This window comes from Pelodiscus sinensis, chromosome 5 (assembly GCF_052426305.1).
Source record: "Pelodiscus sinensis isolate ZL-2025 chromosome 5, ASM5242630v1, whole genome shotgun sequence".
Lineage (NCBI taxonomy): Eukaryota > Metazoa > Chordata > Testudines > Trionychidae > Pelodiscus > Pelodiscus sinensis.
Window position 1 is genome coordinate 133,584,987 of NC_143056.1, and position 27,515 is coordinate 133,612,501.

Here is a 27,515-nt window from a genome sequence, read left to right on the forward strand (position 1 = left end):
GGTGTCGAGGCCTCAGTGGGCCTCTGAGGAGGACGCATGGCGAAGACCCCGAGCGAGCATCTGCTGGCGGCGCTGGAAGACCTGGGGGAAGAGGAGCTGAAGAGGTTCAAGCACAAGCTGCCCGAAATGCAGCTGAAGGAGGGATACCGAGCCATCGCCCGGGGGGCCCTGAAGAAAGCCGACGTCCTCGACCTCTCCGAGCTGCTGATCAACTATTACAAAGGGGATTACGCCTTGGAGGTGACCGTGGAGGCGCTGAGATCGATAAACCAGAGGGAGCTGGCAGAGAAACTGGCCCAGGCCACCGGAACGGGTAAGAGGCAAATCCTGAAAAAAACCAGCCCCATCGTTGTCCGGGCTGGGCTGGCTTTTGTTTCCCACGCCCCCCGGGCCTTAGCACCCCCTGCAGGGCTGCCTCGGAGCTGCGGGGTTTTCCCTTGTTCGTGTTCCCCCCTCGACAAGTTTGGGCACAGGCCTCTGAGAGAGGGGGGACCTCAGCCCCTCTTACCTCCACAGGCCTCAAACGTTCCTGTGACTACAGCTAGGCTGAGGGGTTGATTTCCCTCTGGAGATTACAGGACACAATTGAAACTAAGTGTAACCCCCCCCCCCCCCCCCCCCCCCCCACACACACACATGCCATGAAAACTCCAGGGCCCAGCAGGGAAAATGGGGCCATGTGGGGCTGGATCAAGGGGGCGCAGCTCAGGTATAGATGTGGTCTGACTTCTATTTTGGGAGCAGGGGCCAGCGGGACCGGAGACCTTCCCTTGGTTCACCCCAGCAAGCCACCCAGCCTGTCTTGGTTGTGGGGAGCACAACCAAAAATGATCACTTGAGTTCGGGGGGGGTCCAAAAGTTTGAAAACAGCTAAGGGTGCAGGGAGGGCGTAGCTCCGGGTGTAGAACGAGGAGTTGCAACGGGCTGTGTGGGCCAGGGAGTCGCTCGGGGGGCAGGGAGAAGGTAGCTAGGGGCTGTGTGGGGCCAGGGAGTCGCTCGGGGGGCAGGGAGAAGGTAGCTAGGGGCTATGTGGGCCAGGGAGTCGCTCGGGGGGCAGGGAGAAGGTAGCTAGGGGCTGTGTGGGGCCAGGGAGTCGCTCGGGGGGCAGGGAGAAGGTAGCTAGGGGCTATGTGGGCCAGGGAGTCGCTCGGGGGGCAGGGAGAAGGTAGCTAGGGGCTGTGTGGGGCCAGGGAGTCGCTGAGGGGGGCAGGGAGAAGGTAGCTAGGGGCTGTGTGGGGCCAGGGAGTCGCTCGGGGGGCAGGGAGAAGGTAGCTAAGGGCTGTGTGGGCCAGGGAGTCGCTCGGGGGGCAGGGAGAAGGTAGCTAGGGGCTGTGTGGGCCAGGGAGTCGCTCGGGGGGCAGGGAGAAGGTAGCTAGGGGCTGTGTGGGCCAGGGAGTCGCTCGGGGGGCAGGGAGAAGGTAGCTAGGGGCTGTGTGGGGCCAGGGAGTCGCTCGGGGGGCAGGGAGAAGGTAGCTAGGGGCTGTGTGGGCCAGGGAGTCGCTCGGGGGGCAGGGAGAAGGTAGCTAGGGGCTGTGTGGGGCCAGGGAGTCGCTGAGGGGGGCAGGGAGAAGGTAGCTAGGGGCTGTGTGGGGCCAGGGAGTCGCTCGGGGGCAGGGAGAAGGTAGCTAGGGGCTGTGTGGGGCCAGGGAGTCGCTCGGGGGGCAGGGAGAAGGTAGCTAGGGGCTGTGTGGGGCCAGGGAGTCGCTCGGGGGGCAGGGAGAAGGTAGCTAGGGGCTGTGTGAGGCCAGGGAGTCGCTCGGGGGGCAGGGAGAAGGTAGCTAGGGGCTGTGTGGGGCCAGGGAGTCGCTCGGGGGGCAGGGAGAAGGTAGCTAGGGGCTGTGTGGGGCCAGGGAGTCGCTCGGGGGGCAGGGAGAAGGTAGCTAGGGGCTGTGTGGGGCCAGGGAGTCGCTCGGGGGGCAGGGAGAAGGTAGCTAGGGGCTGTGTGAGGCCAGGGAGTCGCTCGGGGGGCAGGGAGAAGGTAGCTAGGGGCTGTGTGGGCCAGGGAGTCGCTCGGGGGGCAGGGAGAAGGTAGCTAAGGGCTGTGTGGGGCCAGGGAGTCGTTCGGGGGGCAGGGAGAAAGTAGCTAGGGGCTGTGTGGGGCCAGGGAGTCGCTCGGGGGGCAGGGAGAAGGTAGCTAGGGGCTGTGTGGGGCCAGGGAGTCGCTCGGGGGGCAGGGAGAAGGTAGCTAGGGGCTGTGTGGGGCCAGGGAGTCGCTCGGGGGGCAGGGAGAAGGTAGCTAGGGGCTGTGTGGGGCCAGGGCATAGAGGTGGAATAGCTTGGGGCTATGCAGGCCCCCCTAGGGGCTGATCTGAGAGAGGGTAGCTAGGGCTGTGCGTGTCCACAGATTTTAGGGGCAGAGATGGCGTAGTCAGGGGTTACCCAGGGTCTGTGTGTAGCCAGGGGGTACTTAGGGGCTTTGTGGGGCCAGGAAATACCCAGGGGGTAGCCAGAGGCTGTGTGGGGCCAGGGGGGAGCCAGCGACCTTGTGTAGCCAGGGGGTACCCGGGGCTGTGTGGGGCCAGGGGGTGGCCAGAGGGTAGCCAGCAGCTGTGTGGGGCCAAGGGGTAGCCTGGGGCTGTGTGGGGCCAGGGGGTAGCTAGAGGCTGTGTGGGGCCAGGGAGTAGCCAGGGGGTAGCCAGGGGCTGTGTGGGGCCAGGGGGTAGCCAGGGGCTGTGTGGGGCCAGCGGGTAGCCAGCGGCTGTGTGGGGTCAGGGGGTAGCCAGCGGCTGTGTGAGGCCAGGGGGTAGCCAGCGGCTGTGTGGGGCCAGGGGGTAGCCAGCGGCTGTGTGGGGCCTGGGGGTAGCCAGCGGCTGTGTGGGGCCAGGGGGTAGCCAGCGGCTGTGTGGGGCCTGGGGGTAGCCAGCGGCTGTGTGGGGCCAGGGGGTAGCCAGCGGCTGTGTGGGGCCAGGGGGTAGCCAGCGGCTGTGTGCCAGAACAGCTGCCCTGGGGCCCTTATTCCCTGAGCACTCTGCCAGCCATGGCGCTGGGTCCCCCGCCCTCGCTCCGCCTCTTCCCACTCCCTGTCCTGAGGCCCCACCCTCACCCTGCCCCTTCCCACTCCCTCTCCTGAGGTTCCACCCTTGCCCCGCCTCGTCCTGCTTCTCCTGTGACCCCGCTCTTGTGCGGCCTCTTCCCACTCTACTCCCTCTCATGCCCTAACTCCACTTCTTTACACTCCCCACTCCAATATCTCCCACGAAGCCTAACCCTGGTTTCATTCTCCCTCTTCCTGCCCCCACTCCAACCCCTCCCACAAGGCCCCTGCCTTGGCTGCTCCCTTCCGTCTCCCAGCCACTTCCCCAAGCCACCACACAACCGATTGACCACCCTTAACTGTTATTTGAAACTGACTGAACTTTTAGCCAAGGTCTTTTTTAAAAAAGGTTTTGGTTTCAATTGATTCATGTGCACTGTATCCAACGTTGGCTTACCAAATAGTCATGGTGCCGTCTTCTACTAAAACATCCCACCTCCCTGTTTTCAACTCTTTGTGTCAGGTTATTTTCATGAAATGCAAAACTGCTCCTCGCTGTGATCCGATTGTTCCTAATAAGCCCAACGGTGGACAAAAATGCACAGGAATACCTAGGTCAACAGAGATAACACATGGACACCATCTAACCATTGTTCCAATAAGTGTTTGTCTCTCTGATTTTCTTTGCTAGGTGCCTTAAATTCCCAACAAGAAGTGGACACTCAGCGAGTTCCAGAGTTGGAGGAGAAAGCGCTCCTAAAAGGTAGGTAATTCCTCTTCTGCAGCTGCAATGAGCCACGGTTATGGAATGTCATTGTGTGACTCGATTCCCGACAACGTTGGCCATCGGGGCCATGGCACAGTGAGAACTGAATTGAGCTCTTCAGTATCCTAAGAGAGTGATCTGCACTTTTCCACGATATTTATGGAGGAGGTGCAGAGTCTATACTGGAGTCTGGGTGCAGAAGGGAGCTTGGGTTAGGTGCTGTGTGTGCAGGAGGGGGTGCAGAGTCTGGAAGGGGGTGGTAACCTGGGGTAGCAGATTGGGGTGCAGGGTTTGGGAGGGAGTACAAGTGCAGAAGTGGGTCCTGGCCTGAAGAAGGGGTACGGGAAGGAATACAGAGAATGGGAGGAGGTTAGGAATTGTGTCAGAGGGTTTGGGTTACATGGTAAAGGGGTGCAGGAGAGGGAGCAGAGGATTGTGGGAGGCAGTAGCTAGACTACCAGGTTCAGGCTCTGATTGGGAGATACTTACCTACGTGAGTCCCGGCCAGCAGCCCAGCAGGACCCTCAGGCAGGCTCCCTGCCTTTCCCACCCTCTCACACCGCTCAGAACTGCTGACTGGGGCCCATGTGTTCTCTCAGAGCTGCAAACCCTCTCGCACTGAACCACAGCCCAGGCAGCTCCCATTGGCTTGTTTCCAGCCAATGGGAGCTGTGAGATTGTGCAGGTAGAGCTACCAGATGGCTTCAGAAAAAATACCGGACACACTTGATCTCAGATGGGAGGGGGCTGGCCAGGACGGGAGCAGGGCTAGGCAGGAGGAGGTGTGTGTAGGGTGAGGAACCAGCCAGTGGGAAGCCAGGCTGGCTGGGGGAAGGGGGTCGGGGAGAGCAGGGCTGGCTGGGGGAAATCGGGGGCGGGGGACTGGCCAGCAAGAAGCAGGGCTGGCCGGGAGGGGGTCAGAGGGAGCGGGACTGGCTGGGGGAGATTGGGGGCGGGGGACTGGCTAGCAGGAAGCCGGGCTGGCCGAGAAGGGATCGGGGGGAGTGGGGCTGGCCAGAATGGAGGAGCAGGGGAAGCGAATTGCCCGGCAGGGAGCAGGACTGACCTGGGAGCATGCAGATCCCAGGACGCTGCCCGTCCCGCGCACAGTCCCAGCGAAGCAGGAGCGAGTCCGGCCCTGGGGTTTCCTTCCCACTCCAGCCCCGCCTCTCCCTCATGGAGTTGCGACCTAGCTGGCTGATAGACACATTCTCGCAGTGTGAGTGTGTCTACCAGTTAGCCACTAAGTACTGATACTCCCAATAATAACACTGACCTAATTAGAAAATACCCGACATTTTATACGTCCGGTATTTTCTTAATTTGTTTCCCGGACAGAACCCTCCAATACCGGCCTGTCCGGTTCAAAACCCGACCCCTGGCAACCCTGTGTGCAGGGGGAGCAGGAAGGGAGTGAAGCTCCTCCCACAGAGCACAGCGTGTGAAAGCCGGTGAGTGTCTCGGCTTTCCAAGCTAAACACTGCCATTGCTCTGGGTCCAGAACTCAGCTTGGAAAGAAAGCGGGAAGAGATTTCATGTTTGGCATCATGACCAGGACCTGGGAAGCCATCCCTAGTAGTCAGGGTGTCGAGTCAAGCCAAGGGTCAGGCCAGAAACAAAGTCACAGATCAGGGACGGATATTCTAAACACAGCAGGAAACAGTGTTCCCTCTAAGCTGAGCCCTTAGGTGGCCACCCAGGAGAGATTCAGGTGCCACCCAGCTAATTAGCAGAGCCCCCACAGTTGGCAGCCTGTGTTTCTACTGGTGGTGCACATCTGCACATGCCTGGGGGCACATAAAATTTGTTCCACACAAGCATGAAAAAAATTAAAGGCAACATTGACACCAGGAAGGAACCAGGAGCAAGACAGAGAAATTAGGCAAGAATTAGGGAAGAAGGCAGAGACCAATATAAGAGCGAGACAGGAATTCACCTAGTTGCATAGTCGGACCAATCAAAGCAGCCAGGCATTTCTCCAATCAGCGCTCTCATGGGCGGTGCCCCTGGGGAACCCCGGGTTTCATTAGTCACTCAGCCTGCCACTTACTGACTTAGGGCTGCGCTAGGCAGGGATGTGGCTGGATTCTCCATGCCCGGCTCCCTGGCTCCTCACCAGCCCTTTTAGCAGCTCCGCTCTGGCCAGATAACAGGAACAGGAAGTGCTGCTACTTCCACTTCAAAAGCCCACGCTCCATTTTCATTGGCTGTCCTGCCAGCTCACTTCCTGCTTCCCCAGCTTTCCTGGGGACTCACTGTCCATGGCCGTAACCCCTGTAGGCAAGGCCCGCAGGGTTGGGTCTAAAGAGTTCACAACTGCCGAGAAAAGACGTTTGCGAAGCCAACAGCTGCAACGTCCAGAAAATGGCGCCCCTCCCCCATTCACCACACTGTCAGACTAAACCTATTGATGCACAGGTAATACCACGAGGATTATGGAACCTGCTCACGCTTTAATCTCTTCCTGCAGCGAGGGAGGCTCTCCAGGGCGTCCTGTCCCGGCTGAAGATGGAGCCGTACAGAAGCAGGAAGCTGAGGCTGAGGGATCTTCAGGAAATCAACCCAGAAAGTCTGCAGAGCTGGACTCCTCGGTCTGTAGGGGATTTACCGTGGCATTTCCTCAGGAAGGTCCTGGCTCTGGATGGGGCGGCCAGAAACACGAGCCTCGGGCAGGGAGGATCTGGTGACCAAGCCGGCTGTGAGGAGAACGAGGGACAAGGCAAGGGTGGTGAGATCTTTCCTCATAGCAACACGGACTCTAGGGCTTCCCTGCACCCCCTAGACGTTCTCTGCGCCGTGCTGCTTTGCTCAGACAGTTTCCTGCAGCAGGAGATCCTGTCCAGAATGTCCATGTGCCAGTTTGCCCTGCCTCTGCTGCTGCCCGCCCTCGACTCCCCCAGGTGCACCCTGCTGCTGTGGGCCATGCGGGACATTGTGAGGAGGTGGCGGCCGCACTCCCTGGCACAGAGCCGAGGGTTCAGGGAGGAGAGCCTGGTGCTCACCCAAATGCCAACCGTCTCCTTTGTGCGGCTGGGCAGCTGCCGCTTCTCCAAGTCCCAGCTCCTCAACGAGGTTCTCAGCCCCGCCCAGCAGCACCACGACTTCTTTGTGCATCGGGACATGGAGTCTGGGAATGTCCCACGGGAAATCGCTGACGGGCTGGTCGAGATTGCCTGGTACTTCCCTGCCGGGCGGGAGAAATCGGATCTTTTCCCTGAGCCCGTTGTGATTACAAACCTGCGTGGGGACATAGAGTCGCACTGGCTGCAGTTCAGATTTTTAACAGAGATCTCCTCAGCGGTGTTCATCATTACCGAGGGCATCGGTGAGAGAGAATACGCCCTGTTCTCCTCATTGCAGGGATCCTCCACTCAATACTATTTCATCCTCAACCATGAGTCCAGCAAACAGACCGAAACACAGGAATTCCTCAGCAAACTCGCGCCGGTGCTGAAACTGAGCAAACAACACGTCCTCGAGAAAGAAATCGGGACCAACCAAGAGGAATTCACGGAAAAGCTGTGCTCTGTCATAGGAAGTATCATGGATGACCATCCCAAAGAGATGAGTACGGAAGGTATGGCTGAGGCCGCACGGGCACTGGGAATCCAGCTGGATGAGGACTGTGAGGAATGCCAGACAGCAAGTACCTGCGCGAAAGAAATCACGGCAGAAATAAAAGAGATGAGGCATTACAAGAGACAAACACTGAAACTGCAAGGGGCCTTGAAGGACTTAAACAACGTGGAAAGAGAAATGTGCCGGTTGAAAGGACAAGGGGACATACCCACCGAAGAATATAAATCGAGGCTGAAAGAGAAATGGTTGAAGATACGCGCACAGCAGCATGAGCGTGACCTCCCCGATGGTTTGACTAAATTTGTCAATGGAATAGGAATGCTGTCTCCCAGGGCAATACACTACTTCCTGAAATGCATGACATTTAATCTAGATTGTATCGCCAGGGGGAACCTCCTTCGCCAGCAGCCTGGCCCATCAAAGTTACCAAAACTGAATGAATCCAGCTCTGGCTGTTCCCTAGGGGTGGAGCATTTCTTACGGGAACTGGCGCAGTTCTACGAGGCTGAATACTCCATGATGAAGGAAGGCAAAATAGCAAAAAATCAAAGGAAATTCATTCACTTCCCAAGGTTAGCAGCTGATCTGATGCTGGAAGGGTTTCCCATGGAGCTGGTCGATGGAGATGCCTCCAACATCCCGCTGCAGTGGGTGACCGACGTTCTGACTGAGCTCCATGGCAAGCTGGGGGGAAGGTCCAGGATGCTGGTTCTATCGGTGCTGGGTGGGCAGGGCACCGGGAAATCCACCCTCCTCAACACCATATTCGGCCTGCAGTTTGCAGTGAGCAGCGGCCGATGTACACGAGGAGCCTTCATGTCACTCGTCAAAGTGGCAGAGACCTTTCAGCAGGACCTGGCCTGTGATTTCCTTCTGGTGATCGACACAGAAGGCTTGAAAGCCCCTGAACCGGCCAAGCTGGAAGATGGTTACCAGCACAACAATGAGCTGGCCACGTTGGTGTTTGGACTGAGCGACCTCACCCTCGTTAACATGGCCATGGAGAACGCCACCGAAATGCAGGCGGTCCTGCAAGTCGTGGTCCATGCCTTCCTCAGAATGGAGGAAGTGGGACACACACCCACCTGTCTATTTGTGCATCAGAGTGTCAAGGATGCAGCTGCCTACGAGCAAAACATGAGGGACAGGAAATACCTTGCGGAGCAGCTGAATGAGATGATCAAAGCTGCAGCCAAAATGGAAAAGCTACAGACGCAAATTACAGTTTCTGACCTTATGGGTGATACACCAGAAAAACAAAACTGGTACCTCCCTGGCCTGTGGCAAGAAGACCTTCCCATGGCATCTGTGAGCACTGGGTATAGCGAGAACATCTGTGAGCTAAAGAAAAGCATATTGGAATTTGCAAGACAACGTTCCCTTAACAGCAACCACAAGGACATTCCCGGGTTGATCGAATGGGTGAGGAATCTGTGGGGTGCTCTGAAACACGACGACTTCCTCTTCAGCTTTAGAAATCCATCCGCATCCGATGCCTACACCAAGGTCTCCGCACAGTCTGTCACGTACGAATGGCTGTTCCGCAAGGAGATGAATATATGGGTGACTCAAAAACAAACTATCTTCCAGAATCAACTACCATGCAGATTCGATGATCAAGTCCTGACCAACTTAACCAAAGAGACCGAGCAGAAATTGACTCATGCATCGCACCGATTTTTGGAGCAAATTCAAAATGCAGCAGCAAAGCTAGCCCTTCGAAGCGCGCAGGGTTTTGTGAGGACTTCAGCTCCGTACTCGAGTCAAACTTCCAGTGATTCACGTGCCATTTGCTCCAACCTGGTGACCGTCGGCAAGGAATGGCGAAAGAAAAACACAATTCAGGCGCTGTCCATAAAAACCATTGAAGGTGAACTGGACATTCTTCTGGAAGACTGTAAAATGAGAAAGAACCAAATAGACAACAAGGAGCTGGCCGTGGAGTTTGAGGAAATGTGGAGTGAGACATTGTCAAAAATACGGCTCAACTGTCTGGACGAAAAGCAAATTTATCAAGACATTGAGTTGGTGCTGAGAGAGGACCTGGCAAAGTCACCCAGTCTAAAGCTAGAGGAGCACAGCAACTTACTGGATCATGGCACAAAAGCTTTTGTTATGAAAAAGGAGTATTTTGACTTACCCTGGCTTTGGAGCCTGAATGAATGGTTCACACAGGAACGCTGGCGTAAAACAGAAGAACTTGTTCACTCTTTAAGGGAACAGTGCAAGGATTACGTTAAATGCCTCGCTGACGCCAAAGAAGACTATGATGAAACCTACGGCAGAGATCTGTTGAGGATGATCAATGAGCAGCTTCAAGAAACAGATGTTCAGAACCTTCACACGAGCGCTTGCTTCAACGTGGACCTGAAGCTTCACATTTTGGGGGAAGTGGTTCCTTTATTAGAGAAGATGCAAGCAAACTTCCTCCAAGAAAATGATCCTGAAGTGTATCTGGAGAAACTAAAACCCCAATACCTCACCACGTTTAAAAACCTGTATTTGGGGACGGATTCCTGCCAGACACGAGCCAGGGACTTTTGTCATTGGTGTCTTAAACCTGCCCTGGTGGAATACGTGAATAACCGACTTGGGTTAGAAATAGTGGATGACATTCTCAGCAGTGGGCAATTTGATGAATATACAAACCAAAGCCTTTTCCAGTTCAAAGTCCTAAAACAGCTGCTGAAATATGAAAACTTTGACTCCTATATCATATACATTAATAATTATGCAAATTTTGTCAAAATCTGGGTGGAGGGCCACCTACAAGATATCTACAGCCAGAAAACCCGGCTGCAAAACCTGGAGAAAGGGATTCTGTCCCTAATCATAAAGAAAGTCACGGAGGTTCTGGAGTCTGCCAATGACCAAAGAGCGAACACGGTCGGTGACTTTTTAGGCCTGTTTTGTGGAGCATTACAGAACGACTTGGTGATAACCAGGGACCGGCTCGCAGCCACACAATTTAAAAACACCGCAAACGCCGCACAGTTTGCGGCTCATGTTCAGGCTGCTCTCCCTGAGCTAGAAAAAGACGTTTTAGCTGAATTTGACGGGATGACCTTTACATCCAAACTCTCCAACCTGTCTGTGAAGCCCCAGGATGAAATTTTCACGTGCGTGTTCGGCTGCGGGAAGCAGTGTCCGTTCTGTAAGGTCCCCTGTGAAGCTGGAGGGATGGACCATGGGGAACACTTTGCTACAGTCCATCGGCCGCAGGGATTAGCACAGTGCAAGAACAAATGGACTGGGATGCTGGAGTTCTCCTTGTGTACTTCCGATGTGGTTTCCAAAGCGGTCTTTAAAAATTCAGACACGGACGCCAAATTTCATCCTTACAGAGATTACCGACAGATTTACCCCAACTGGCGCATCCAGCCCGATCCCAACATCGACACTTCTGACTACTGGAAGTTCGTTTTTAACAGGTTCAACTATACGTTTGCTAGGAAATACAATGCAAAGCCAGCAAATCTGCCGCAGGTTTGGAAAAACATCACCAAGGAGCAGGCACGAGAGAGCCTAGAGGAAGCATTTAACGTAAAACAACCAACTAACTCAGAATCTTTGTAAGCCGTATGGACATATGCCAAAGGCCAGTATGATTGTTGTGTTACCTGAATGCAATAATGTTGCTTCTGCTCTTGTAGTTTCTTTAGCATGTGAAAATCGTCATGATAGCAAATCCCAAAGAGACGTGGCCAATTTGCAGGCCAGACACGACCTGGATTCTCATCTGCCTACCTCCTTCAGGTGATGTTCAGCCACATATTCAGTGTTTGTTCCTCGTTGGTGATGTTGTGGCGATGAATGTAAGATCCCAGTTAATCGGTTAAACATTAGGTAGACTTAACGTGTTACTCGTTAACCAACTAAAGCAGGATCCGGGCTGGGGCATCTGCTGGGTTCAGCTTCAGACATCTTCCTTACTAATTAAGTCCTGCCACTGAATAACTGAAATAGACAACGAGAGAACCAAAAATTTGAGGCTGGTGTCTCTCTCGCTGTTCTGGCGAGGCGGGCCATGCAGGATATGACTTTGTCCCGCTCTCTCCTCTCACTGCTCACCTCTCGAGCATTGCTGCTTAGCTAATAGTTTGCCCCATCTTCTCGGTGCATTAAAAAGCAATTCAATATGTTTGCATAGTTTTCACTGCACCTCACATTTTGCAGGGGTGAAAGTAACTTACGTTTCTTACAGGTACTCTCATGTTGCTTCCCCTGGGAGGAGGGGAGCTCAGGGAAGGGGGTGTGGTACGACAGTACCTGTAAGATATTTAAGTGTGGGGTGGAGTGTGGGGTGATTATGGAATAAAGACTTCCCCTGGGGAGAGGGGGTGCTCAGGGAAGAGGGTTGGGGAGGGGAGTACAGTGCGGTGTGTGGGGCATTGTGGAATAAAGGCAGGGAGCTGAGTATGCCAGCTCTGGGCAGGGGAGATGTGGGGGATGCAGGAACAAGGGCAGGAGCCTGGAGGGGGGTCTCATGGCTGAGGTGGGTAGAATGGGAAGCAAACGTCATACCCGACGGGCTAGGAATGTGGAGGAGGAGGGCCAACGACAGGCAAGCTTGAGGAGAAACTGTGACGGCGCGTTGGGGTTTCCCCGTCCCCTGCACCCCCGTAGTGGCACAGACAGACTCCACCAGCCAGTAGAATAGAGGGAGTTTATTGCGTCTCCAGGATACAGCACAGCACAGATGTCATCTGGTTACAGGAACCGGGCCTAGGATGCCTCAGCCCCCCTTGAGATGAGAGAGACTGGGCCCCTAAATTCCAGCCCCTTTCCCTAGGCTGTCTCCTCCATGCTCCCAGACAGAAACTACAACTCTTCCAGCCCTGCCCCCCAGCCAGGGGCGGTATTCCACCTTCCTTTGTTTCTCTCCCAGGGGGGTAACTGGTCAGGCAGGTTGGGAGACCCTTGCCTAGTGACTCATCCCCTGCCCTGCTGGGCCGTGCTACAGACAGCAGCCAGTGGGGGTCACCCACAGCCCCAGCCTAGCAACCAGCGAGGTACCAACACTACGTCTCAGAAACCTGCCTGCGTTTCCATACAATTCGTTTTTCAAATGTCCGATCAACCAACTTACAAAACCATTGAGAAGAACCAGGCCCCTGTTCTAAAGACGCGTATTCGGTCTGCCCTGAAGCAAACGTCTCTTTTAACCGTGTCTTAGAACGAAACCCGAGGGTTGTTGTAATCACATGACTCCTGGAGCGGAGGCGTTATGCACAGGCCTACAGAATTTACATCTGAATCCAGCCCGGTTCTTGAAGCCTTGTTTCTCTCAGAGCATGGTAGGAGGACTGATGTCCCTCCTTATCAGCCGCCCTGCAGCATGATAGAGGGACCGTGAGTGTGTGACCATGAGGGTCACCCTGGAATTACGGTACAAATCTAGAAAAACCACCTCAAACACACCCCACCCCGTCACCCTGCCTTGAGCTGAGTTTGCTCTCTGGCTGAGGGGCCCTACAGAACACAACGGGTGCGTTGACTAGGGGACCCATTTTGCACAAGCAGCCTGAACACCAGCTGAGCATTTCTGCAAATCATGCAGCCCCGCGTCCGAGCCGGTGGGCCCAGCTGGGCTCGGGAAAGGGCTACTTCTGGGGCTACTGGGCATGTCTACACTGCAAAGCGAACCCTGCGGCACCACATCTCACCCCACCCAGGTCAAGGAACTCTTCGGCTGTGTCTACACTGGGCCACTTATTCCGGAAAAGCAGCCGCTTTTCCGGAATAACTTGCCAGCTGTCTACACTGACCACTTGCTTTTCCGGAAAAGCACTGACGATCTACTGTAAAATTGTCAGTGTTTTTCCGGAAAAACTATGCTGCTCCCGTTCGGGCAAAAGTCCTTTTCTGGAAAAACTGTTCCGGAAAAGGGCCAGTGTAGACAGCACAGTAGTGTTTTCTGCAAAAAAGCCCCGATCGCGAAAATGACGACTGGGGCTTTTTTCCGGAAAAACGCGTCTACATTGGCCACGGACACTTTTCCGGAAAAAGGGCTTTTCCGGAAAAGCATCCTGCCAATGTAGACGCACTTTTTCTGGAAATACTTATAACGGAAAACTGTTCCATTTTAAGCATTTCCGGAAAAGGGTGCCAGTGTAGACGTAGCCTATAGGTCCAAGGAAACTGCCGTCTGGGGCTTCCTGCGATACCCTTCCCCAAAGGGGATCAGCACCCCAAGTAAATCACACAGGCAAGCCCCGTTTTACACTGACAGGAGGATGTGCACCCTGCATGCTCCCCCCGGGGAATAATTATTTGCAGTGGGTGGGACAGTAAATAAGTGATGTTCTTAAGTACGAGCAGGAGGAGTTAAGAGGCTGCCAGCCACTGATCCAGAAACGGGGGGAGCTGGCTGGGAGTGGACGCTGCAGGGGGTAGATTCACCAGAGACCCCTAGGTGGGGAGGCCAGGACACGGATACCCCCCTGCACGGCGCTGACCCCACCTGCTCTCCCTGCCCAGCTTGGCTCTTTCCTTGCCCCCCAGAATCAGCCACATCGGGAGGGGAGTGAGAGCCCGGCACCCCTTTCCCTTGGCTGGGGGCAGCCTGGGGAAGAAGGGGAGTTCTGGGTTTCTCCCCTTGACTGGGGAGCAGTGGGGGCCAGCCCGGCTTCCTTGCTTGGCCTGCTGGAGCAGCATGGGAAAGGTTTGGGGGGAGGAGTGTTTCGGGGGGGGGGGACACTGACGGCTACACTCTCTGATGCCCCAGACTGGAAAGACTCCCTCTGGAGGACACGAGATGAGCCCAGACGCTGCGTGAATTGGGTGAAATGAGGCTTAATAACCTGTCACATCTCCACCCACCAGAAGCGCCTCAGAGCTCAAAAGCAGCCATTCAGCATCAACAGGCAGGTGGGTGCCCAGGAGAGAGTCAAGTGCCACCTGGCTGATTATCAGAGCACCCACAACCGGCAGTGTGTGTTGCTCCAGGTGGTGCACATCCGAACAATGTTAGGTGCATATAAAACAATTTATTCCACACATGGACGGAAAAATATTAGAGGGAACATTCGTTTGGGGCAGGAGCAGGCTCTAATTTTCGGAGGGGGGCCACGTCATGACTTTCGGGAGGTGGTCACTGTCATGGCTCACAGGCGGTGCCCACACTCGGCCCCTCGGCTCGGGGGCAGAACCCCCCTCTTCAGTGCGGCAGCCCCTTCTCGGGGAGCCCACTCCACTCCAGCAGCCGTGAGACAGCCCCTTCTTAGGGAGCCCACTCCAGTACGGCAACCCTCTCGTGCGGGGCCCACTCTCACCTGGGGGGTCTGCCTCTCTGTCTCTGGGACGGTGCCACTCAGCTGCCTGCCTCCTCCGTGACCCCCTCGGGGGGTCCACTCTCTCTGGATGCCTGGGGCCTCCATTCCCAGAAGGCATAGCGCCCCCCTGTTCTCTAGACCAGAGCGATTATCAGCCAGCACCAAACAGAAGGGTCTAGTGAGCTTTGAACACAGCAACGGGTCTCTCAGGCCAGTCGGCCTGGGCCCTCAGCCCCACGTGAGACCCCCCTGCAGCCAGCTGAGTCCTGCCTGCTCTGCTCTGTCCCCCCAAAACAGCCCCCGTCTCCCAGCAGAGCCTCCAATACCCCAGCAACAGCCTCCCCCCCCAAATCCATTGTCTTCTCCCCCGGTAAGAGGGTCACCTGGCCCCTCTTCTCCGCCTCCCTCCCTGTCCAATGTTCTCCCCTCCTGGGACCAGCTGGGCTGGTTGCTGGGGTCCCCTCTGCAGCCCCTTGTCTGTCGTCTGGCCAGAACCGTCCTCTGAACAGGACTGGGGTCACCAGGCTCCTAGACACCCCGGCTCCAGCTCTGGGCTGTTCTCTGAAACAACAACCCCCCCCCTTTGTCACATTGAACCAGTAACTCCTGGGCACGGAGCGCCCCCCTGTATGGAACACCCCCCTTTGAGCCCCCAAAACTCCCCACTTCCTCAGTCACAGGCTGGTTCCAGGTCCCACCAGAAGGGGCGTGGCCTCGGGCGGAAGCGGGGGCATGCAGGCGAAAGAGAGAGCAAGAGAGCGTGCGCGTGTGAAACGGACACTGTGCGCGAGACCGAGTTTGTGACGCCGATTGAGCGTGTGCGGCACTCAGAGCGGAGAGGCAAAGCTGCCCAGCTCTGCATCCCCGCTGTGTGTCTCCCTCTCCCCGACCCCCGCGCTGCAGAGATGGGGTACAGAAGCCGGGGGGACAGCCTGACATCGGCACCCCCCTCTCCACCTCTCTGCTCAGCCGCAAGAGAATCTGGAAGGGGAGCACGGTGTGGGAGGGGCGGCGGAACACGCTGCCAGCTGTAACTTTGCACATCAGCTGGGCGGGCCGGAGAGAAATGCTTGGCAGGCCGGATCAGTTTATGGATTGGCGGGGGCGGGAGAGTGAAATACACAACTGTGGTCTCCTGCACACTGTGTGGAGAAGAGCTGAGGCAGGGGCGAAGGGGAGGGCTGCTGCACACAGCCTGCTCTGGAATGTGACCAGTTTCGGTTTTGCCTTGTTTCTGGGAATACATCGTCGGGTTTCCTGTTAGCCTGCACAGCAGCAGTTTCGTGAGCCTGTGCTCCGCCGGGTGAGGAAGCAGCACAGAGGAGACGGTGAGAGACCGTTTGTTACGAAACCTGGACGACCTGGGCCAAGAGTTCGAGGCGTTTGCATCCAAAGGGAGTGACAGTCACAAGGAGGTTCTGGAAACACCCCCGGAGCACACTGCAAGGGGCAGAGCCCAGAGACCTCACTGAGGGGACAAGCCTGACACAGGATGGAGGTGACAATGGAGCTGCAGAGGGCCATCAACCAGCACGGCCTGGCAGAAAGATTGACGAACACCGCAGGATCTGGTAAGAAACAACAGCTGGAGGGAGAAAACCCCTTCTCTGACTGTCACACATCTGAAACTTTCCTGCACAGCCTTTGCTTTGTCTTATCTGAGTGTGTGAGCCTAAAGCCACCTCTCCACTTACCAGAGGCTGGATGCTCCAGCCATCTATCCTCCAGGGTTCAATTTAGAGAGTCTAGCAAAGACTGACTAAATCGAATGCGGAGGGCGCCTCTAGCAGCACCAGTACTCCTCACTGTCGCAAGAAATAAGGGACGTTGACAGGAGAGTTTCTCTCATCAACCTCCCACTGTGGGACCACCCCAGAAAATTGATGCAAGGTATATCGACTCCGGCTACAAAATTCATGTATTGATTGTCTCTGCCATTGTAGACCTGGCCTAGAGAGAGAGGATTCAATTCTCCATATACAGTAGACTTCCGATAATCCGGAACCTATGGGACCTAGGTGGTGCCGGATTATCAAATATGCCGGACTATCAGGAGGTACTATAAGATGGTTATATATATACTGTATACATTATATACTGTATATAAAGTGTTCTTAACCCTTTTTATTGTACATACTGTATACAGTATACTGTAATATTTTAGGTTTTTTAAGCCTTTTTTACTCTTTTTGCTCAGTTCAGCTGCTGCCGCTGTTACCTTGTGACTCATTTTTTGCTGAAGCTCACTCACTAGGCTCTTGCCATTTTGATGCCGGACTATCAGGAGTGCCGGACTATTGGAGCCGGACTATTGGAGTTTTACTGTACTTTAGGCATATCAGGAGTTGGCAAAGAAGGTTCCAGAAAACTATTAGGCTACGTCTGCACTGGCATGATTTTGTGCAAATTCTTTTAACGCAAGAGATTTTGCGTTAAAGCATTTGCACAAGAGAGCGTCTACACTGGGATGTGCTTTTGCACAAAAGCATCCGTGCCAGTGTAGACGCTCTCTTGCGCAAGAAAGCTCCAATGGCCATTTTAGCCATCGGGCTTTCTTGCGCAAGAAATTGATGTTGCCTGTCTACACTGGCCTCTTGCGCAAGACCAGTTGCACAAGAGGGCTTATCCGTAAGCGGGAGAGTCAGAGTACTTGTGCAAGAAGCACTGATTTTATACATTAGAACATCAGTGTTCTTGCACAAATACTCGCAGCCAGTGTAGTCAGGTGGCAAGATTTTGCGCATGCTTTTGCGCAAAATCATGCCAATGTAGACACAGCGTCTGATTTTAGGTATATGCTGCCGCTTCAGATCCAGGTTTTACATTTTTCCTCCTCTTGGTTTTCAACAAAAGCAAAAACAAAAACAAAAAAAAAGGGCTTGCAGTGTAGATGTGGACTATGTGATCCCGGACCAATGTCCGTTATTCTGAAAAAATGCTGCTCGTGTAGACATACCCTCAGAAACTAACATCAGTATCTGGTATCACGAGCTTTTGTGGGCAAACCCCACTTCCTCAGCTTCAGTGGAGGAAAAAATGGGGGGGACTTTTAGAATAATAAGGGAGAGGAAGAAAAATATGACCTGTGTGATGTAGTGAGGAGGCTGTCTGCTCTGTAACCCAGTGTCTCCCTGCACTGTGATGTGTGCTTCCTACTGACTCACCCACATGTATACTAACCCAGACACCTAGGTGCAGCCTCCCAGGGGGACAGAGAAAGGGAGGGAGGTGGAGACGAACCCCAGGTTTTGGGGGAAGGGGAAGTTGTTGGCTGGAAAACATGAAGGGAAGAGCCAAAGCTGAGGGGTGATGGACCCCGACTCAAGGGATTTGGGGCATCCTGACCCTGACTCCTGTAACTACGCTGTATCTAGGCTGTGCTGTATCCCGGAGAAGCAATAAACCCCTCTCTATTCTACCGGCTGGTGGAATCTGTTCTTGATATAGACGGGGAACCCCGACGCACTGCCACAACCTGTCAGTTGTATTCCCGGTGCTAGTAGGATTAATTGGGCGGGCTGGAAGTTTCCCATACTTCACTCTTGATGCCAATAGGGTGTGGAATGTACGGAACGTTGGTGTTATAATATGTCATCCAGTGTATGTCTTTATTCAAGCCCAGGCAAACAGTGTCAAATTCACATATGAAGATAAATCCTGCACTTTCTCTGGCTAGATAGTTGGTGATATTTCTTTGTAGAAGAAGAGCTACTTTTAAATCCGTTAGGGTATGTCTACACTAGCCCCCTAGTTCGAACTAGGGTGGCTAATGTAGGCATTCGAACTTGCAAATGAAGCCCCGGATTTAAATATCGCGGGCTTCATTTGCATGTTCCCGGGCAGGTGCCATTTTTAAATCCCCTTAGTTCGAACTGACTGCCCGCAGCTACACGCAGCAGTCAGAAGTTAATCCGAACTAAATCCTGCAATGAGGTATAACAGTTAATCCGAACTAAGGACTTAGTTTGGATTAACTTCTGACTGCCGCGTGTAGCCGTGGGCAGTCAGTTTGGACTAAGGGGATTTAAAAATGGAGCCTGCCTGGGAACATGCAAAGGAAGCGCGGGATATTTAAATCTGGGGCTTCATTTGCAAGTTCGAATGCCTACACTAGCCTCCCTAGTTTGAACTAGGGGGTTAGTGTAGACATACCCTTAATGAGTGCCCAAGCAGGTTAAAATATTCCCCCTCCAGGTTTCTGTGCGTTGCCATTTCAAATATCTCATTTGCGTCCATTAATCCTTTGTCGTAGCGATTGTCCAGTTTGGCTCATGCAGAATTAAGCACACGTTTCATGGGCTTTGAGTTTCACAGTTCCAGATGCAAAGAGTTGTCCTCACAGTACTACCTAAAGAAATTTGCTGCTGTGACTGCCTTTGTAGGAGGTAGAAATTGCATGGGAGTTGACGCTTATTGTGAATTATCAGACTCAGTAGAAAACAGGAGATTCACCATATTTGAAGATTCTAGGACAAAGAGGTTTTTTTGATGGCTTCGAGTTGTTGCTTTGATGGACAGGTGGGTTAGTTAAAATTTGCAAACAAGGGAACAGAACAGATTTCCAGGTACGGAAGAGGCAAGGAACTAGAACCGAGAAGTTTAGTTTCGTGGATGATTTCTTCACCCACATGTACTCCACAATCTTTTACGAGTTTCCCCTCTCTTTCACATGGAAGTGGGGGCCGCAATTTTCACTACCACCAGCCTGCACCAGCACTCACTGTCAAAAGAGATTTGTAAAAAAATAAAAACAAAAATCAGTTGTGAAACGTGCTCACGCTTTACACTGTTCCTGCAGAGAGAAGGGGAGAGACCCAGGACATCCTGTCCCGGCTGAAGATGGAGCCGTACAGAAGCAGGAAGCTGAGGCTGAGGGATCTTCAGGAAATCAACCCAGAAAGTCTGCAGAGCTGGACTCCTCGGGCTGTAGGGGATTTACCGTGGCATTTCCTGAGGAAGGTCCTGGCTCTGGATGGGGCGGCCAGAAACACGAGCCTCGGGCAGGGAGCACCTGGTGACCAAGCTGGCCGTGAGGAGAACGAGGGACAAGGCGAGGGTGGTGAGATCCTTCCTCATAGCAACACGGACTCGAGGGCTTCCCTGCACCCCCTGGACGTTCTCTGCGCCGTGCTGCTTTGCTCAGACAGTTTCCTGCAGCAGGAGATCCTGTCCAGAATGTCCATGTGCCAGTTTGCCCTGCCTCTGCTGCTGCCCGCCCTCGACTCCCCCAGGTGCACCCTGCTGCTGTGGGCCATGCGGGACATTGTGAGGAGGTGGCGGCCGCACTCCCTGGCACAGAGCCGAGGGTTCAGGGAGGAGAGCCTGGTGCTCACCCAAATGCCAACCGTCTCCTTTGTGCGGCTGGGCAGCTGCCGCTTCTCCAAGTCCCAGCTCCTCAACGAGGTTCTCAGCCCCGCCCAGCAGCCCCATGACTTCTTTGTCCATCGGGACATGGAGTCTGGGAACGTCCGGCGGGAAATCGCCGACGGGCTGGTCGAGATTGCCTGGTACTTCCCTGCCGGGCGGGAGAATTCAGATCTGTTTCCCGAGCCCGTCGCTATTACAAACCTGCGCGGGGACATTGAGTCACACTGGCTGCAGTTCAGATTTTTAACAGAGATCTCCTCAGCGGTGTTCATCGTTACCGAGAGCATCGGTGAGAGAGAATGCGTCCTGCTCTCCTCTCTGCAGGGATCCACCACTCAGTACTACTTCATCCTCAGCGCCCTGGCTGAGACACGCAGTGAAACTCTGCGTTCCCTCGATACGTTAGCCCCACTGCTGAAACTGAACAAGTTGAACGTGCTGGAGAGAAGCCACGACACAAATGGGACAGAATTAGTGGAGATTCTCCAGCGCTCAATACGCAGCGTAATGGACTCCTCCCAGAAGAGCGTCACTATGGAAGTGCTGGCTAGGACTGCACGAGAGTTAGGTGTGCAGGTGGATGAGGACTGCGAGGAGTGTCAGAGTGCAAGGGCGTGGGCTAGAGAAATCACCCCACACGTGGCGACTTGCCAGACAGAAATGCTGAAACTCCAAGGAGCTCTCTGGCAGGCCGTGACGGAAGTCGAAAGAGAGCTGTGCCGAATGAGAGACCAAGGCGCTGTCCCCCCTGAAGACTACAAATCGCAGCTGAGAGGGAAACTAGCGGAGCTGCACACCCAGCAGAATAACTGCGAGCTTCACGCTGGGCTGAGGACGTTTGTCAATGGACTGGAGCCGCTGAGTCCCGCAGGAAAACATCACTTCCTCCGAGAGCTGACATTGATGCTGGAGCTCATGGCTAAGGATGAACGTCCCAGGCTACAAGCTCCGGGTCGTGCTTCTCCAGGTGCCCCACCTACACGGGAAGAGGATGACGTAATCCCGGCTGGTTCCCTAGGGGCGGAGCATTTCCTGCGGGAGTTGGCGCAGTTCTATCAGGCAGAACTCGCGATGGTTAAAGGCGGCAAAATGGCAGAAAGCCAAAGACGATTCACCCACCTCCCCGGCATTGCCGCTGAGCTGATGCTGGAAGGGTTTCCCATGGAGCTGATCGATGGAGATGCCTCCAACATCCCGCTGCAGTGGGTGACTGATGTTCTGGCTCAGCTCCATGCCAAGCTGGGGGGAAGGTCCAGGATGCTGGTTCTATCGGTGCTGGGGGGGGAGGGCACCGGGAAATCCACCCTCCTCAACACCATGTTCGGCCTGCAGTTTGCAGTGAGCAGCAGCCAACGTACACGAGGAGCCTTCATGTCGCTCATCCAAGTGGCAGAGACCTTTCAGCAGGACCTGGCCTGTGATTTCCTCCTGGTGATAGACACAGGAGGCTTGAAAGCCCCTGAACCGGCCAAGCTGGAGGACGGCTGTGAACATGACAACGAGCTGGCCACGCTGGTGGTTGGACTGAGTGACATTGTCATCGTCAACATGGAGAACGCCACCGACATGAAGGCTGTTCTGCAACTCGTGGTCCATGCCTTCCTCAGAATAAAGGAAATTGGGCAAAACCCGCAGTGTTTGTTTGTGCATCAGAACATCAGTCATGTGTCAGCGCATGGACAACACAGGAGGGACGGGGAACGCCTCCTGGAGCAGCTGGACAAAATGACCAAAGCTGCAGCAAAGATGGAAAAACCAGGCAAAGAAGTGACCTTCTCAGATATTGTGAACTATGATCCAGAAACACAGGAGTGGTACTTCCCCGGCCTCTGGCACGGAGTCTCTCCCGTGGCACCTGTGAACCCCGGCTACAGTAAGAGCGTGGGGGAGCTGAAGAATCACCTGCTGGAATTAATCCGGATCCAATCCGGTGGGATTCCTCCCAAAAACCTTCCCCAGTTGAGCGAATGGCTCAGGAGCCTGTGGAATGCGCTCAAGCATGAGAACTTCATTGTCAGCTTTAGAAATCCTCTCGCCACCAAGGCCTATAACGTAGCATCAACGAAGTTTTCTGAACTGGAATGGGAGTTCCAAAAGAAAATGCACCTCTGCTTGTGTGAGCAAGAAACTTTCCTCCAGAACCAGGCGCCCGATGAACTGAACACCGAGCACCTCACCCAGATAAGCCGGGAAACCAAGCAGAAACTGCGGCATGAAGAAGACAAGATTTTGGAGTGTTTTGAAAAATACATTGAAGGTGGCGCTTCGGGCACACACCTGGTACAGCTCAAGGAAGATTTCATCAGGAACACAAGCAACTCGGCCTCTGTGTTTCACAATTATTTCCACCACCAGCTGGAAAGGGCCCAGAACAGACGAAAGGGCCTGGGAAAGTATTACCACAGCGAGGCGGAGTTCAGGAAAATAATCGAACAAGAATTAGGCAAGCTGCTGGAAAACTGCAGGAGTCGTGGGGAGAAACTGAGCAATGAGGAACTGGAGAGGGAATTCCAGGCCATGTGGAGGGAGGTGTTGTCCGAATCCATGTTGTTTTCTTCAGTGAAACGACCGATCTTTCAAGAGATGCAAAGACTGCTGGAAGAGGACCTAGAGCATCGAGGAAAACTGATGCACCAAGACGCCGGGAGCTTGCTCCATTACACCATAAGTTCCTTCACAATGAAGAAGGAATATTTAGATTTGACGTTGGCCGAAACTTTGAAGGAACTGTTCACAAAGGAAAAGTGGCAGAAAGCAGAGGAAATCGCTATGTCGTTAATGCGCCAGTGCCTTGCCTACATTGAAGAGAAAGCAAATTCTACAGCTGACTACGATGAAGTCTACTGCAGAGAATTGCTGGGTATGATCAACGAGAGACTCCAACAGGGGGACGTTTCAGAACTTCACACGAGTGGCTGCTTTGAAGTTGACCTGAAACGGCACGTACTGGGAGAAGCTGCTAGAACATTTCAGAAGATCCACAATAGTTTTATGAGAGAAACAGACCCTCAGCAAAGTCTGAAGAAACTTAAACTTCAGTATTTCTCCATCCTGAAAGATGTTTACTCAGACAAAGAGGTCAGTCAGAAGAGAGCCAGGGATTTCTGTGACCAGTGTCTGAAGCCCGCCCTGGTGGACTACCTCAACAAGAGGCTAGGAATAGCCATAGCAGATGACATTCTCAGAAGTGGACAGTCCATCAATTACACCAGCCGGGGTGTCTTCCAATTTACTACACAAAAAAAATTGTTGGAGGAAAATTCTTTTCCCAGATATTTGGAATACATTGAAAACTATGAAGGTTTTGTGAAAGCTCAGATACAGGGACACCTGGTTGGTCACTACCATGAGCAGAAAAGCCTAGAAGATATGGAGAGAGACATTCTCTCTGCAGCAATAGAGAAAGTCCAACGTGCTCTGGAAAACTCCAAAGATCAGACAGATTCGACCTTGGTCTTTCTCGACAACTTTTGCAAAGTGCTGCAGAAAGACCTAGTCATCTCCAAGGATGATCTAGTGGGAATACGCTTTATAAACACAGTTAAGGCAGAGAAATTTGCCGCTTTCATTCACGCTTTTCTTTTGGAGCTGAAGTCCCAAATCTTAGCTGAATTTAAAAATTTGGAAATCAAGTCTAAACTCTCCCGTCTGTCAGTGAAGCCGCAGGACGAGATCTTCAAGCGAGTGTTTGGCTGTGGGAAGCAGTGTCCGTTCTGCAAAGTGCCCTGCGAGGCGGTAGGCGCCGACCATACCGAACATTTTGCATCGGTGCATCGGCCTCAAGGGTTAGGGGAATATCGGTGCAGTGAAACAGAGATACTTGTCTGTGAAATATGCACCACTGCTGTGCATTCCAATAGCATGTTCCGGTGCCTGGAGACACGATGGGAGGGCCATCCTTTTAAAGAGTATCGGGCTATTTTCCCCAACTGGCGCATCCAGCCTGATCCCGACGTCAATGCTTCTGATTACTGGAAGTTTGTGTTTAAGGAGTTCAATCAAGAATTTGCCAAAGCGTATAACGCGGAACCAGCAGAGCTCCCAGGGGACTGGGAAAAGATCACTCAAGAGCAGGCCCTGCAGAGCCTGGAGGAAACCTTCAAACTAAAATAAATAGATGGGGCTGAGATGGGTGGGACTTGGCTCCTTAGGCTGGGCCTCGGGTGGAAGGGGCCGGCTGTCCATCCCCGCACTCCTCAAGCTAGCACAGAGCGGGGCAAGCCACTGATGATAAAATGTAGCAGACGTGCCAACAGTGGGGAAAGGTGGGAGTTGCTCCTGGACCCAGCAATTCAAGGGGGCCCGGAGTTTCCACCTCCTGCCAGCGCTACTGTGGCATCACAACGCCGCTTCACATGGTGCTGGGGGGGGGAGGGCAGCACGACGTGCGCCGTGCTGAGGACTGATTGTCCTTGGCCCTGCTCCTTCCTCCTGAGGCCCCGCCCCTTCCTCCTGAGGCCCCGCCCCCTTCCTAGGCACAGAATAGGATTGTCATGGTTGTCAGCCCTACTGCAGTTTAGCAATAGTATCCATACCAGCAGAGCCATGGTAGCATGGGCAGTGTGGACGCAGCTTAGCTAGGCCTCAGGGTGGGTTTGTAGTCAGCATGGCTACGCTGTGCGGCTGGTGCCCATGTTACCATTGCTCCGCTAAAAATCTACATCTGCCTCTAGCATTTAGCCTTGCACAGCATACTCATATATAGCCCTACGAACACTGAGATGCTCAAGGACTCCTAAGACGACGTTCTGGTCCAGGGCAGAACCTAAACTTCACAGAAGTAGAGAGTTTGCGCTTCCTGGCTCACTTGTTTGTCCCCTGATGCTGTGAATTAAATGCAATTGTATTCCAGGGGTTGTATTAAAATAGAATTAACCATATCATGTGCAGAACGCACCACGACACGGTCCTGCCTGAATTGTCTTTCTCTGGCTCATCAACCAAATGGACCCTTCCCTGGATTCTCTAGTCCTGAGGGAAGGAAGCTGCAATCTTTTAGTCTCAGAATTCCTTGCCATGGCTACCCATAATTCCCTTCAGCCCTAAGAAAAATAAACTCTTACACCGTCCTCGAAAGGAAAATTTTGCCATAACCTTAATTAGGAGGCTGAAATAAAAGGAGTCACTAAGGACCTCTTAACCTTAACTCGGACTCAAAATAAGTACTATTATTTCGTTTGTAAAGTCAAAATATAACAACACAAAAATGCTTTGAAACATAGACATTACATCAGTATGCATTCTCAACTCAGATTCAATCAGTCTCATATGCAAGTCCACTTGAATACCTAATATTTGCATAAATTGCTAATGCAAAACTTTTTCTAATCAACTGCAAACACAAAATTGTGTTTATATGTGCAATTTAGCAAAACAAAATCTAGTTGGCTGATAAATATGAACTGTTCATCCTTCCCATTTAAAAGTACCCCACAGAAGACAATACTTAGCAAAATCAAGTGAGCAAAAAATTATTCACACAAAACCCCATCAATCCACCGTTCAGAGTTAATATATCTGCTCTGTGTTGAAATAAGCATCTTTATACTTGATTACAATTAAGGAGTTTATTGTATCAACAGTGTAAGATTTAGGATCTTCCTAGCTGTTTCTTTCTTCAACTACATGTTTGGGTTTTGTAACAATCTAAGAAACTTAGCCATCTTCCATGGCTTCTGAAATGTGCAGGGTTTTTTGCCACAAGGCACTGAGTTTATGACTAATCAAACCCTAAATAACGACGATAAGAACTTAGTGAAAATAGTCAGCAATAAGGATGTCGATGATTATGATTATGAGGAGGGATTTGAGAGCAGCCTTCAACTTCCTGAAGGGAGGTTCCAAAGAGGATGGAGAGGGGCTGTCCTCAGTGGAGGCAGATAATCGGATGAGGAGCAATGGTCTCAAATTACAGTGGAGGAGGTCTAGGTTGGATATCAGGAAAAACTAATATCCAAACTCGTCCCTTCTCTCTCTCTCTCTCTCTTTTTTTTTTTTTTTTTTTTTTTGTTATAAATTTGGACGTTCCCACTTTTTTCTCCGCTCTCATCTGAGGAAGTGGGTTCCGCCCACGAAAGCTTCCGATATCGTATAAATATGTTTATTCGTCTCTAAGGTGCTCCAGAGCTACTGGTTTTTTTAAAGTCGCAGACTAACCCAGAGACCCCTCTGAGATGCTAGAAGGAAGTTTGGCTTGCAGCCAAAGACGACAGGCCAGGGCGACTCGCAGCCAAACAGGAAAGGAAGTAGAAGAAGAAATCGATTCTGGCCATGAAAACAAATCCAGCCCCTCTGAAAGACAGTTCGGCTCGGGAACAGGATGCGGGGGTGGGGGAGGAAATGCACAGGCATTTTCATGGTGCGGCTGTAATACTGCTGCAAACTCCATTAGGAACAGCTCGGTAACCGTTTTCCTTTCGGTAGTGGACACGGCAGAGCTCAGCGATCTGAGGAACGAGGTGAAATCGGCAGTGAGGTTCGCAGGCAGGACAAAGCACAGAGCAGAAACTCTCTTTCCTTCTCCCTAGTCACACCCCCTGGGGGACGTCCTGTTGCACCACTTGAAAAGACAAGCAGCCACAGATGAGGATCTGGGATTTTCACAGGTCACCAGTTGAAAATGTGGTGCATTTGCAAAAGAAAGAAAAAAAAGGAGTAACTAACTGGGCTAACTGGCATGTTGTATGCACCACACGGAAGGTAATTGTCCCATTCTATTCTATTCTATACACCATTAACAGGAGTGTTGTGAGCAAGACACGAGAAGTCATTCTGCCACTCTACTCTGCGCTGGTTAGGCCTCAGTTGGGGTATGTCTACACTACAGCACTAGTTCGAACTAACTTAGTTCGAATTAGTTAATTTGAACTAAGCTAATTCGAACTAACGCGTCTAGAACTAAAAACTAGTTCGAATTAGCGTTTTGCTAATTCGAACTAGCAAGTCCACATTGAGTGGACTCTGAACAGGGCTTAAGGATGGCCGGAAGCAGTGCTGGCAGGGCATCAGAGGAGGACTTAGAGCGTGGAGATGCTGTCTCAGGCTAGCCGAGGGCTGCGCTTAAAGGGTCCCGACCCCCACCCCGGACAGACAGTTCTCAGGGGTGCCCCGCTTGCAAAGCAGTCCTGGCTTGGAGTGCCCGGAGTACCCACACTGGGCACATCACACCACTCGGCCATCAGCCCGGCTGCACTTGCCACAGGCTGCCATCTGGGGAGAGGGGCCAATCGGGGGGCTGCAGGAGAGCTTCCACCCCCAGAAGCCCGCAGAGCCAGCCCAGTCCTCCCCATCGGGGGCTCGTACCCCATTCCTCCCTCACCTCCTTCCACTTACCCTTCCCTAGCCCCCCTTCTTATTGATGTACAAAATAAAGATAACGTTTCTTCCAACATTGACTCTGTCTTTATTGAACAAAACTGGGGGAGACTGGGAAAAGGAGGTGGGAGAAGGGAAGAGAAAGGCTGGGAGAGGGGAGGGCAACTAACATGATCAGGGGTTGGGAACAGATCCCAGATGAAGAGAGGCTACAGAGACTGGGACTGTTCAGCTTAGACAA

At 53.2% G+C, this 27,515-nt stretch overlaps 2 protein-coding genes across 3 annotated transcripts; both read left to right on the forward strand.

Annotated features, from left to right (window-relative positions):
* The first annotated feature begins 36 nt into the window (after positions 1 to 36).
* LOC102450138 (up-regulator of cell proliferation-like) lies at positions 37 to 11,460 on the forward strand. Of its 2 annotated transcripts, XM_075928637.2 has the most exons (3): positions 37 to 313; positions 3,666 to 3,737; positions 6,211 to 11,460. In XM_075928637.2, the coding sequence occupies exons 1-3, from the start codon at positions 37 to 39 to the stop codon at positions 10,893 to 10,895; spliced, it is 5,034 nt and encodes a 1,677-aa protein (XP_075784752.2). In that variant the 3' UTR covers positions 10,896 to 11,460. The 2 variants fall into 2 exon arrangements, with proteins under 2 accessions (XP_075784752.2, XP_075784754.2); XM_075928639.2 differs by lacking the exons at positions 37 to 313; positions 3,666 to 3,737 and adding an exon at positions 5,083 to 5,191.
* A 2,736-nt stretch (positions 11,461 to 14,196) lies between these two features.
* On the forward strand, positions 14,197 to 27,329 carry LOC102454957 (up-regulator of cell proliferation-like). The gene is made up of 2 exons (XM_025181358.3): positions 14,197 to 16,164; positions 19,392 to 27,329. The coding sequence occupies exons 1-2, from the start codon at positions 16,086 to 16,088 to the stop codon at positions 24,071 to 24,073; spliced, it is 4,761 nt and encodes a 1,586-aa protein (XP_025037143.3). The 5' UTR covers positions 14,197 to 16,085; the 3' UTR covers positions 24,074 to 27,329.
* Positions 27,330 to 27,515: the final 186 nt, after the last annotated feature.

Bases quoted from the DNA above. Each gene is read 5' to 3' on its own strand.
- LOC102454957 (XM_025181358.3), top strand. From the start codon at position 16,086: ATGGAGGTGACAATGGAGCTGCAGAGGGCCATCAACCAGCACGGCCTG. The intron at 16,165-19,391 runs GTAAGAAACAAC...CTGTTCCTGCAG, and splicing joins GACGAACACCGCAGGATCTG to AGAGAAGGGGAGAGACCCAG.
- LOC102450138 (XM_075928637.2), top strand. From the start codon at position 37: ATGGCGAAGACCCCGAGCGAGCATCTGCTGGCGGCGCTGGAAGACCTG. The intron at 314-3,665 runs GTAAGAGGCAAA...TTTCTTTGCTAG, and splicing joins GGCCCAGGCCACCGGAACGG to GTGCCTTAAATTCCCAACAA. The intron at 3,738-6,210 runs GTAGGTAATTCC...CTCTTCCTGCAG, and splicing joins GGAGAAAGCGCTCCTAAAAG to CGAGGGAGGCTCTCCAGGGC.